At 38.9% G+C, this 12,995-nt stretch overlaps 1 protein-coding gene across 1 annotated transcript in view; it reads left to right on the plus strand.

Moving 5' to 3' along the window:
* The window catches only part of CSMD1 (CUB and Sushi multiple domains 1), a 2,556,145-nt gene that overhangs the window by 2,485,432 nt on the left and 57,718 nt on the right, over window positions 1-12,995 (plus strand). Inside the window, exons 58-60 of the mRNA XM_075598211.1 lie at window positions 3,639-3,815; window positions 4,500-4,679; window positions 10,798-10,971. Of these exons, the coding sequence (XP_075454326.1) occupies window positions 3,639-3,815; window positions 4,500-4,679; window positions 10,798-10,971 (531 nt within the window). The remainder of the gene's footprint in view (window positions 1-3,638; window positions 3,816-4,499; window positions 4,680-10,797; window positions 10,972-12,995) is intronic.

Below are 12,995 nucleotides of genomic sequence, written 5' to 3' on the forward strand. Positions count from 1 at the left end.
CTGCCTCCTTGAAGGGTCTAAGACCCCCTTCTCCCCCACACACCTCTCACTGCACCTCCATACTTGTGACCACTCTCAGCCTGGATAGCAGAGTTCTCTGGTCTAAGGCAGCCAGCTACTGCCAGTAACAACATCCTTTTATACCTTGCTGGTTATCAGGTGTCAGCTTACCTCCTGATTACCTAGCTTCCTCCTTAGTTAACCTTCTGAGTGCTGGATGAAGCACTCCGACATATGTTTCCCAGGCATAACTGATAGGGATTTTGTATTTATATATGTTTTTTGTCTTATATGTCATCAGAGTATTTTTAATTCATAGATTACCTTCAACCTTACTTTTTTGGTTATATCAAAATGTTAACGTTTAAAGTTTTGGATATATATAGACGAGCGCTTACGTTTAGTTTATATATATATAAAACGGAAATAGCCGTGTTTTTCCAGTTGCGATAGTGCAGAATAAATGAGTTCTTCAGTATTAGGTGATAGCTTTTTTGATTTGGAGTAACAATGTATGTCATAGGACAAGCTTTCGAGAGTTTTCCTCTCTTCTTCAGGTCATAAATACTCGGTATATACACACACACACACACACACACACACACACACACACACACACACACACACACACACACACACACACACACACACACACACACACACACACACACACACACACACACACACACACACACACACACACTTAGAAGATTGGCAAGTAATTCTACTTTTAATTTTCAAGGATTCCCCTTTCTGAGAATAGAAGAATGTATCTCCTAGTATTAAGTTAATACAAATGCTACAATTAGCACACTTAAAAGTACCTGCACTTGGATGGTATTCTACAAGGGCATAATATAAGATGTAGCACAACTTACTGTCACTGGAGCCATGGTTGAAAAGCTTAAAACTGTGGCTCGAGATAGTGCTTTTGTGACATTGCTGCGGGGAGGGAGTCCATGCTTCTGGATAAGACACCCCACAGCAATAATCCTCCAGCTTTGGGGCAGTCATGGGCTTTAACCAAGCAAAAACCAATAAAAACATCTTTCAAATGTCTGGTTTTCGTATAGGGTATAATGGGTTTGTCTTTACATACTGTTCCTTTTCAAAATTGGATCTCTCTGAAGAATCGTCCACTGGTTTATAATTGATTTCCAAAACATTTGTCTATGTATCTAGTAATGTTACACAAATATCAATCTTTCCCCCAACAAAATCCCCCTTGTACTAGGAAGGAGACCAGTTCTTTTTAGCTGCGTTGCTTTACTTATCACGGTATTCATTTCTTTGTGATGAGGATTTCCCCTCTCTCCAAATTGTCCCTTTTACAATTCTAAAGTTTTTGGAAGATCTTCAGGATAACTTAATTCTCATCACTCTACACATTTTAGAATATGGGAATCCATGTTTCAAATATTAAAGGGGAAATCTAGATGCTATTAAGTACATATGTCTATCTGTGTATTTCCTATATACGTTACACAATTTAAAAAAATCCTCTTTGTAATTTTTACATTCAAATAATTTATGGTGGTCCTGCTCCAATTACTGTAGTAGTAATGTGTACGGTAGGTTCACTCTGGTTAAGTTTGTCTACACATTCAACCATCTCTGGATCAAAGCCTTGCCAAATGAAAAAAAAAAAAAACTTCATCCAAGAAACACCTCCAGCATTTCACAAACGTAAAGATTTCCGTGGAGAAAATGCGGCTCTCCTCATACCCTGTCATAAACATTTTAGAGTAAGAGGGGGCAACATTATTCCCCATGGCAGTCCCCTGAATCTGCAAAAAAAATATTCCCTCTCAAAATGGAAAACATTTTTATGAAGGCTAATGTTTAAAAGTATCACCTGTATGGTGTGATTGCAAATACAATGTTTTTTTCCAAAGGAAAGGTCATATCAACTGCACTTGACATACCTACAGTACAATAGTGAAATAGTTTAGGGATACCTTGGAAAATGGTGATCTAATCCAATTCTTTAAAAGTGCTGTATATGATTAAATTAGAACGAGAATGGGTATGGTAAAGTAACAACTAAGGTCATTCATAATCTTTAATATTTATGATCATATTAATATTTAAATATTAATATTTGTCTTGCGTAAGCATGAATATCCATAACATTTTACAGGCACAGTTCCTTGCAATATAGAGTAGACATGCACATCATTTTTATCCCAGAACATAGAGAATTAAAAGGGATTGTTGTCCTTTATACAGTAAGTTGAAATGATTTTTGCCTTTTCTATGTTTAATCTTTAATCTACTATCTTGAATTTAAGTCCTCGTTTATTTCTTGTTAGAAGTGTCTTTGTACTGTTTATAATACTATACATGTACTTTTACTAATTCTAACCAATGGCAATTTTAAATAAAGAATGTTATTCTTTTGTACCCTCTTGAAAATGTAATACATGTTATACAGTAAAGCATCAAGTATTACTCAATTTAAAGTAAACAAGTAAATCTGAAATACGAACATGTTGCAATTTTAGTGTTTTGTGAGTTTTATAATAATGTATTTTTTTACCGTAAATATTTTCGATTCCTGTGTTGAGCATTGCTGGCCCCTCTGGCCGTGAAAGGGTTACAATAAACAACGTACGCCTCAATAGGCTTTAAAGACATCTTCACAGTGCTGGACAAAAACACCTTAGCCCTATTCATTTTAATGGTGCTGATAACTTCTCCAGCTTATTCAAAATGGATTTACAGCATAGAGAATAAGAGCTTTACATTATTGAATTATATTAAAAGTATTAAATAGAGTATGCCAGCTATTTCCCTTAACTTTGATATTTAGTATGTTATCAGACTGTATAGCATTTAGCATTTTGTTTATATGATCCCACATCATGGTATATTGTAGTACATTAGGGTATAAACTAGCTCTGTGGATAGGTATTTTAAGGTACTGTAGTAAAATAGCAATGCAAATAGTATACTCCTTTTTGTGGCATTGGGAAATTTGTCTTTTTTGCACATACACTACCGACACACTTTATTGAAGTGTGGTCGGTACCGCAAGCCGGGAAATCTCCCGGCTTGCTAGTGGCCGCCCCTCGGCGTGCCGCGCGTCATAGACGCGCGGTCACGCGTCATCGACGCGCGGTCACGCGTCATCGGGAGCGTGCGCCCCCTGCACGCGTGTCCAGGGGCTCCCCGAGGGAGCCCTGGTGTCCCGCGATCGCAGGACAGCGGCAGGGGGTTCCGGGGGACCCGGCGGACCCGGCAGCGGTAGGGAGAGCGCCCCGATCGGAGGGCGCTCTTCTGCTGCTTCGGCGCGCGCCCGTTGGGCGCGCGCCAGGCTACTGCTGCGGCACAGAACGGGCAAATGCTCGAATAAACTGTGCCGCAGCAGTAACACTTCAGCTCTTAGAAATTACTTTTACAATAATGTGTTGCTATCATAGTTTAATAAATAAAACATTTTAATAGGTGTATGATGTGTAGACTGTCACCTGTAACTGTATTAAGATAGATAACATGCCTCCATTTGATTATTTTGTGCTAATTATTACTTTGGTTGGTCGAATAACCAAGGGCCATCTAAAAACTGATGATTTTACACTAACCCCACTTGTCATTTCTATATGCATGTTTTGATTTTAGTTCCATCTTTTTGACAGCGGTATCCTGTGGAAATCCTGGAACTCCTGCCAATGGCATGATAATTTACAGTGATGGGATACATTTCTCCAGCTCTGTCATCTATGCCTGTTGGGAAGGTTACAAAACATCAGGGTTAACTACTCGACTTTGTACTGCCAATGGGACCTGGACTGGCAATGCTCCAGATTGCACAGGTTAATAACCAATGCTCTGTCACAATAGATTAGAAGAGTCTGATGGTATTCAATTTAAATGACTATTGATTTCCTTTTATTTATTTTTTCCTGGCTTTGCTTTAATTTTTGCTTTTATTTTTCAACTCATTCTCTCTCTCTCTGGCCCCTATTCATTATGGTAAGAAGAAGTCATAAACCTGTACTTAACAAAGATCTCCATTCTATTCAAGTGAAAGGAATTTCTTACTTGATCATTGATAATCATTGATAATCATGTGGTATTATATTGAAAATGGGATCTGTCTTTCTCACTTTTTTCTTTTTGTTATTCAAAGAAAAATGTTTTAGACATAGCATAATTTTTGGCATGTGTTCCCTTTGCCAACAGTTTGCTCTAACGTTTCAAAAAAGTTTGAAAAATGTGAGAATATTTAATCACAATTTTTACACTTAAAAGTTTGGTCAAAATTCACGAGGTCAAAGAGAAATGTGAATGTTTTGATTGAACTTTGAAGATTGTTAAATGAAAAGTACCCTGCAATATGGGTAGAGGGAGAGGACTCCAATTGTACAAGAGTGCCACAAGTTCAGTATTTCCTAAAAAAAAATCCCTTTATTTCCCTCTTAATCTGTCTATAAAAATATAAAACCAACCCATAACATAAAACATCTTTATCATATTTATTTTCATTTTGTCAATAGTTATTACTTGTGGAGATCCAGGTCCAATTGCAAATGGTATTCAGTTACAAAAGGATTTTACATTCAACAAAACAGTGAGCTATCACTGCAACCCAGGTTATATGAAAGATCCTCCTGTATCAGCTCAAATGATTTGTACCAAAGAAGGAGTTTGGAACCAGACTAAGCCCATATGCAAAGGTTTGTAAAAGTCAATATTAATATGTATAATCTTGAAAAACCTCAGTAAATTATTGCAATACACGATGGTGTGGACATGTTCATTTTGGGTAATATGGAAAGGCACCATTTTTTTAAATCATTTGTAACCAATTAAATACAAATTGGTAGACTTTATGTACTGTATGGCAATCTATAACACCATTATCCTGAAAATTATATTTAATATAAGAGACGTAACCATAGAATTCACATGTACTGCCGGTACAGAGATAAAAAAAGGTAAACAACTGGAAAAAACTTCCTTATTGGTCTTACTGTATATATAAGAAGTTTTTCCCATACTTACAGTAGTATATCTATCACATATTGTCCTTATAGCATAAAATATGATTTTGTTTTATTTGTATGGCTGATATAACCTCAATTTTGAGCATATTGCATGTACTGTACTCAGAGGAAGTAGTTATTTTTGCACCCAGGGTAAGTACCCCCAACTGCAACCCACCATTTTTCCTAAAGCAAGCAGAATTGTTGAGTGAGGATGGGAGTTCAATTCTCCCATCAGTAGGCTTGTGAGTCCCCCCCCCCACACACACACACACAATCCCCCAATACTCTCACACACAATCTCCCCTCTCTCTCTCTCACCCTCCTTCGCCCACATTCTTTTCCCCCTCCACATTCTCTCTCCCCCTAATCCCCCCTATTCTCTCTTCACCCACAATTCTCTATCTCCCCTCCCCTACCATACTCTCTCTAATTCCTCCCTCCGCACATGTTCATGACTGTGAAGCAGGAGAGGTCCACTCTGGTGGCAGGCACTAGAAGATGTAAGTGATTTCTGGGTCGAACACTGGGTCTCACCCCGTCCTTTTCTGCAGCTGCATCCTCTGCTGACCTTCTCATCTGCTGTCAACACTAACATTGTGTTCCCTTCTCCAACAACTTCATGCTCCCTCCTTCGCTCTCCTACCCACATATTGCCCAGTAAATTGCTGCATCTGGGGAAGCTACCCAGCTCGCATGCCCTAGCCTCAGCATGTACTAAACACATATTTACTATAAACAGCTCTCCCCATCTTTTTTCTGTTAAATATTGATGATTTGTTTTTATATCTAGCGTTTTTTCTTTAATACTGGTTAGCACTTTGTCCAGTGGCATGTATTTCACACCTCATGAGGCCCCTCTCTTCCCATGTATTTCTCTCCTTTCCGTCTCACCCCCTCTCACTCTCTCGCCTCGCATGTATTTCTCTGCCCTGCGTCTTACTCTTACTCCCTCTTTTCCTCACTCACCCTCTCTCTCCTCTCCCTCCGTCAAGTCAATTACCCCACGTTCACTCATTACCTCCCCCCTCACACAATTCCCCCCACAAGATATATACCAAAAAACTTCCCACCCCAATACAAAAAACTTCCCACCCCCAAATACATACAATAAATCCCCACCCCCCAAATATATATAACCTTCCCCAACCTCCAAATGCTTACAAACAACCCACCTACCCAATACATATTTTAAAAAAATACATATTAACCCCCCATACACACATACACACATACACACATGTGTGTGCGTGTGTGTGCGTGTGTGTGCGTGTGTGTGCGTGTGTGTGTGTGTGTGTGTGTGTATGTATATATATATATATAAATCCACTTCGCCCGGGGCGAGCAAATGTATAGGTTTGTCGAACACTGTATATATATATATATATATATATATATATATATATATATATATATATATATATATATAGTCAAATATCTATATGATATCAAATTGAAAAAAAAGAGAGGTGGTCATATGCATGGGGTCACTCTGTCACATTATCACAGGGAAAAGTTGATCCCCAGAGGTTTTCGCATCAAGAACCAACCCACTATTGGTCGGACCGATACTGATACTGAGTTTTGTAGAAAGTGGGTAGGAATCCTCAATAAGTGCTCCTATGATCTAATGATCCTGGTTATTGAGCAGTCTAGTAAAGAGATTACACGCATCAAAAAAAGAGATACAGGTGATCACCGATAGGCACGGCGATACACTTGCCTCAGATACCTCCACAGACTGGACCAACAAAATACAGACTACTATTGATCTTCACCGTGATAGCCTTACCAAATACAAATGGGAAAAACTCAAGCAGGTGACCAGTGACTACCAGTACAAATGAGTGTATAGATGGCTCATCGGCCTGGTACAGGGAGAGGTGGAAAGAGGAGAACTTATTCACGTTCCAAAAGAACACCCGGGACTGGCGCCGGTTTTATCACGAGCGATACAGACATCTGGGACGCTCCAGAGGGATCACATCTGGAGCCTTTTTTAGCCCCTGGCGCAGGGAGATCACACAAACCACCCATCCCAGACTCCGACGTGGGCGAGCGGTCAGGCGAGGCGGCAGGAAGCTCAAAGTACTTGGAAAGAGAAACCAAGAGGGGGAGAGTACGTCCAAGGAAGAGGTGATTTTTAACTTATCTTCTCATGTACTCACCACTGCAGAGACCAGTGTACTCCATAAGGGGCTGTCATATGTCCCGACTACCTCTCAAGACCCCTTTTCATGGGAAGTCGACATGTACAAATTGGATCGACAACTGCGACTTAAAGATTTTTTTCAATCTAGTACCAATCAGATGACCAATGTTGGCAATAAGTTCAAAGCCAAGAGTACCTTCGATCCGATGGTAGCTAACCACAGTATCACCACCTTTATGGGACTCTTGGGTAATGATACAAGGAAACAAGTCAAGAATCACAAAAAGAGCTTTTCGAACTTCTCATTAGAAGAAAAAGAAGCTATTAAATCCTTGCAGGCCAATGATGACATCATTATCAAACCAGCCGATAAGGGGGGCGGCATCGTCGTTATGAATTACATCGACTATAGGGCTGAGATTGAGAGACAACTCATGGATACCAATTATTACAAAAAACTACAAAAGGATCCCACATCATCTTATAAGGAAGAAATAGATTCCATCATCTGGCTTGGAGTGAATAATTCCTGGATCTCCGAGGAAATTGGCCCCTTTTTATCCCAGGATTACCCTTTGGTACCGGTGATTTATGTGCTACCCAAAGTGCATAAGTCTATTGTGAATACGCCAGGCAGACCAATCATTGCAGCAATGGGCCCAGCCAGCCAGCACTGCACATTACCCTCGACCTCTGGCCAGGCCCGTCTGCCGGTCGGAGCCAGGCCCTGACTCTCAGCTGCCTATAAGCCTCTTCCTTTCTCTGCCCCATGCAGCCAAGCATCCACTGCCGGAGCGCGACGGGGCTCTCTGACGTCAGTCCACGGGAAGTAAGCCGGCAGTGGAAGCTCGGTGCAGAGAAAGGAAGAGCCTTATAGGCAGCTGAGAGTCGGGGCCCAGCCGCGACCGGCAGCAGGGCCTGGCCAGAGGTCGAGGGAGATGTGCAGCGCCGGCCAGCTGGCCGGGCCCCCCCCACAGCCAGCGGGCCCAGGACACCAACCCCGGCAGACCCCCCCCCCCCTGTTGGCAGTCCTGCTTCCAAGCAATTGGAAATCTCCTAACATACACAGCTGAACATACACAAAAAATATTCTGTTTATATAGTTGTACTTACAAAACCCCAAAACATGTAGTATATCTCCTATGTACAGTATGTATAGTTGGATGGTATGCGTCTGTACACATTTTTTTTTCATACAAGTGTCTGCCATGTTTAAACAAAATAAAAACTGGATTTACTTTCAAAGTTAGTACAAGTGTTTTTACATATATTTTATTTGTGACAAAATAATAAAGCTATTGTGTATAGTGCTATGTCTGATAAAGTTGTAATCTACATACAGTTTGCTATTGTACTTGATCAATAGCACTATATCTCTACATTTGCATTGGGGGGACATATCTCTTACTATGGGTGAACCATTCTTTATAGAGTAATCACACTTTAAATAAAATGGACTATATACTATATAAATCACAAACAGGTTAATAAGCCTGGTTTATTTTTATTTTTTTCAAATGAAAAAAAAAACAATTCTGCCTATTGTTCAGCAAGGAAAAAAATTCAAGATGGACGAAAGTTAGGTTTGCTTTTATCTTTTTGTGAATAGATAAATTGTGTATTTTTCCAACATATTTTATTATTATTATTATTACTATTACTATTATTATTATTATTATTATTATTATTATTATTATTATTATTATTAATTATATATTGCATGGATGAAAAAAAGAATAAAAGACTGAGTTAGTCTTGCTGAAATGTGAACCTATTTGTACTGGTGTCTTAGACAACAGTACCAAATGTATGACTTGAAAGACTCAAAGACTTTCAACATAATGAATTGTTAATGTGGCACTTTAAACTGTGCATATCCGAAAATATAATTCCAGAATGGTCCATGTTTTAGGTTACATGCCCACTGGACAGAAAAAGTATTGCACAGCAGAGGCTGATGCCAAATATAGACTATGGTGACATAGTATATGATACAGCACCCCCTACTCACCTTAACAAAATAGGCACCCTCTACATCTCAATATGCTGCAACAATGTATTTACAACACACATCACTGTGAAATGTTCCAAGAACTAGATTGGTTATCTTTTGAATCCATGCACAGTGCATTTGTCCTGTCTTGCCTTCAAATACTTTCCGGGCAGTCGGATATCATGTAGATCAAACTCCAAAAGATTGTTCACGGTCCCTAGGATCAACAAAGAATCAGGTTGCTCCTTCTTCTGTTACCATGCACCATACAACTGGAACAACTTGCCAGAGACTCTCAAAACTGCCTCCAGTTTAACTTCTTTCAAGACTTCAGCTGTCTCACATTTTAATTTTGTCTGTAACTGTTAATTGTCTGTTAAATACGTCCATAACATATATTGTCCCCAACTGTCCATGAAATGTCTGTAAACATAACATGTAACGATGTATTGTCATTTTAAAGTGAAAAGATAGTGCGCACTAATTAAACAATATCACACACGTGAAGTGATAATACAGTGATATTAAAAAAATATATATTACGTGACCTAAAAATATAGGTTGGATGGAGCGTCTGCAGCTGTGGTACCGGGGATGGCTCAAAACACCCCCTAGAATATCAGACAAAAAAGAAAGAAACAAAACGCTCATAGTGCATTAAAAATTATATTATAACATTAAGTCAAAGGGTAATTATTGTGCGTACATCAATGTATAGTAAAATAGGCATGTGAGGGGTAAGTTACCCATACACCAACTCAGTTGACCGGATCAGATGTCATCAGCAGGATGGTGAGCTGTTTCGTGACACCAGGTTCCAAACTGGTCGGATGGGAGGGTCTCCTTGGATCAGCAGTATATACAGTAGTTTGAATATTGTCCAGCGTCCGCAGCTCACAAAGGAGAAGACCGGATCTGCCTCACTGTTACACACAATGCTTTCTCTGTACTCCGTCGCGGCACTTCCGGGTTATGACGTCATCACTCTGATGCAGCGCTGCTCGCGTGATAGTCTCTCTCCGGTGGCACAGAACAACCGCATAAACGGGGTATATCAAGTCTTAGAACGCTCCAAGGAAGGACGAGACTCCAAGGAAGGAGAGACTATCACGCGAGCAGCGCTGCATCAGAGTGATGATGTCATAACCCGGAAGTGCCGCGACAGAGTACAGAGAAAGCATCGTGTGTAACAGTGAGGCAGATCCGGTCTTCTCCTTTGTGAGCTGTGGACGCTGGACAATATTCAAACCACTGTATATACTGCTGATCCAAGGAGACCCTCCCATCCGACCAGTTTGGAACCTGGTGTCACGAAACCGCTCACCATCCTGCTGATGACATCTGATCCGGTCAACTGAGTTGGTGTATGGGTAACTTACCCCTCACATGCCTATTTTACTATACATTGATGTACGCACAATAATTACCCTTTGATTTAATGTTATAATATAATTTTTAATGCACTATGAGCGTTGTGCGCTGTGTTTCTTTCTTTTTTTTCTTCTTTATTGTCATTATAAGCCTGTTCCCAGAACATAACTGAAAACAAGAGGTAACACGCAATGTATTATTTCCTGGTAAAACATTTTTATAAATAAATACAAATAAAGTACCCTCACATTTAAATATTATATTTTAAAATGTGTTTGTCTATCCTTAAAAAGCTATTAATTGTGGTCAACCCCCTGAAGTACTCTATGGAAAACTGGAAGGATCAGACTACAGTTGGGGATCCAGTGTCAGCTATGCATGTGTAGAAGGGTACCAACTCTCCAGTCCCACTGTACTTTCATGTGAAGGAAGGGGAATATGGCGGGGAGAAATTCCACATTGTTTACGTAAGTTAAGCTAATCAGTTTAGAATAAAATATTCAACGTATTATAATGTTACACTGAAATCAAAATACTAATGCAGATTACAAGACATTATTTGTATTGTTATTTTCTTCTATGCATGGGATCGGTGTATGCATGATTTACAGATTTAATATGTAATATATTTAATTTCATAGCAGAATATCCTTTGCAGTAGATTTGATCATATATAGCCAGATGTAGCAGATGTTATTACCCCCCAATAACGATGGTTAATGCAAAATATTAGCACAATAAATATAGCATGCGTTTAAAAGACAATGTACGTACAGTATTACCATTGTTTTCAGTGGAGCTACGGTATTTCTTGCAATAAAATAGCATTAAATATCACATAACGTTGATGGGTGCAATAACATCTGCTACCTCTGTCCATTAAAATGATAATCACTGACACGAGAACTAATAGAGTTAGCGTCAGTGAATTCAATGTAGTATTATTCTACTTGTTGAAGCATTAGAAAAATATTACAGTGTTTGAAGCTAAAACATTAAATAGCAATACAGCTTCAGGCAATTACTTTTGTGACTGTGGTTCACTGCTGTCCAGCAGTCATAATAAACCCATCAATGGAGATGATGAGGGCTATTTATCTAAGTCTCCCATCTGCAAAACTACTGTAGGGCAAATAAACTGTACCAGATGTATTAAGGAAAAACAATCCCATTGAAACCAATGAGATTTTCCTGATTGATAAATCAAGTGCAGTGTTTAAAATATTTAGTTTAGAATTTCAAAGAAAATATTTGACTAAAAACAACAAGCTACATCAAAAATCCTTTAATCTTTGATATAGTATATCATAAAAAGTTAGATATTTGAAGTTTTCATGTAATATACTTGCAATGCTTCAATTACAGTTTCCTTCTCTTCCTATATTTAATATACAGTAGAAAGCCATTGTCTCTGTATACTGTAGTTTTTTTTTTAAAGATGTCATAGAGAAAACATATACAGATGTGGCAGACAATATTACCTCCATTAACGTGAGTTAACACACAAAATGCATTAAAGAACACATGCATTATCTCCTTAACCATTGTTTTCAATAGCACTACTGTTTAGTAATGCATTAAACAGTGTATTAACATCAACTACAACTGTAACATACAGCATATTTTGCTGGGGTCTCATTAAAATGGTATTCTGCCTCCATCATCCCCTTTTCACTCCTTAATAAGCTTAGACATTCACAGTATGTGCTTGTGTTACACATTTGTTGGCAAGCATAAGGGGTCAAGAACTACCTTTTGGCACGCTGCATACGCTTTGACATACTACATATCGCTAATTTGCTCATTTAAGTAACAAAAATATGATTGCATTAGTGTTTGAATCCAAGAAAATGAATGGAACAGATTATTAGTATGTGTTTGTAACAGTACATTTATTAGAATTTAAAAAAAAAAATATTTCATACCAGCAATGTTACAAGAAGTATACAATATATAAATTGTAATCATATATACAGTACACCCATTTTTTAATCTTAATTTAGTGATCTCAATATACTGCACCGACACACTTTATTCGAGCAAATACCCAGTATGTACCTGGCAGATACCTGGAATGCGCCGCTCCTCACCTCTGACAAGCCCCGTTGCGTTTGCCTTCCCAGCCTGGGTTCATGCCTGGCTGACGGGCGGCTGATCTGTTAAATGATAATGATTAGGATTTAATAGGCTGCAATGCTTCGCGTGTCTACCAGATGGCATAAATTCATGAATTGTAATGCAGTATATATATATATACTGTGCAGTATTGCAGCCAGCGGGAATAAAATGCTTCAATCCCTGCCTGGAAAATAACCCAATGCACTCGGGCAGAAAACAGTCACAAACCTCAATACACCCGGGTATACCCGAATTCGTGGGACTAGCCGAGCTCGAATAAAGTGTGTCGCCAGTGTACTCTGCAGTAAATATTGCAAATATTGACTATGTATTTAGGATATATTGTAATTTCCTAACCATGTTTGTGTGAAAA

This window comes from Ascaphus truei, chromosome 4 (assembly GCF_040206685.1).
Source record: "Ascaphus truei isolate aAscTru1 chromosome 4, aAscTru1.hap1, whole genome shotgun sequence".
NCBI lineage: Eukaryota > Metazoa > Chordata > Amphibia > Anura > Ascaphidae > Ascaphus > Ascaphus truei.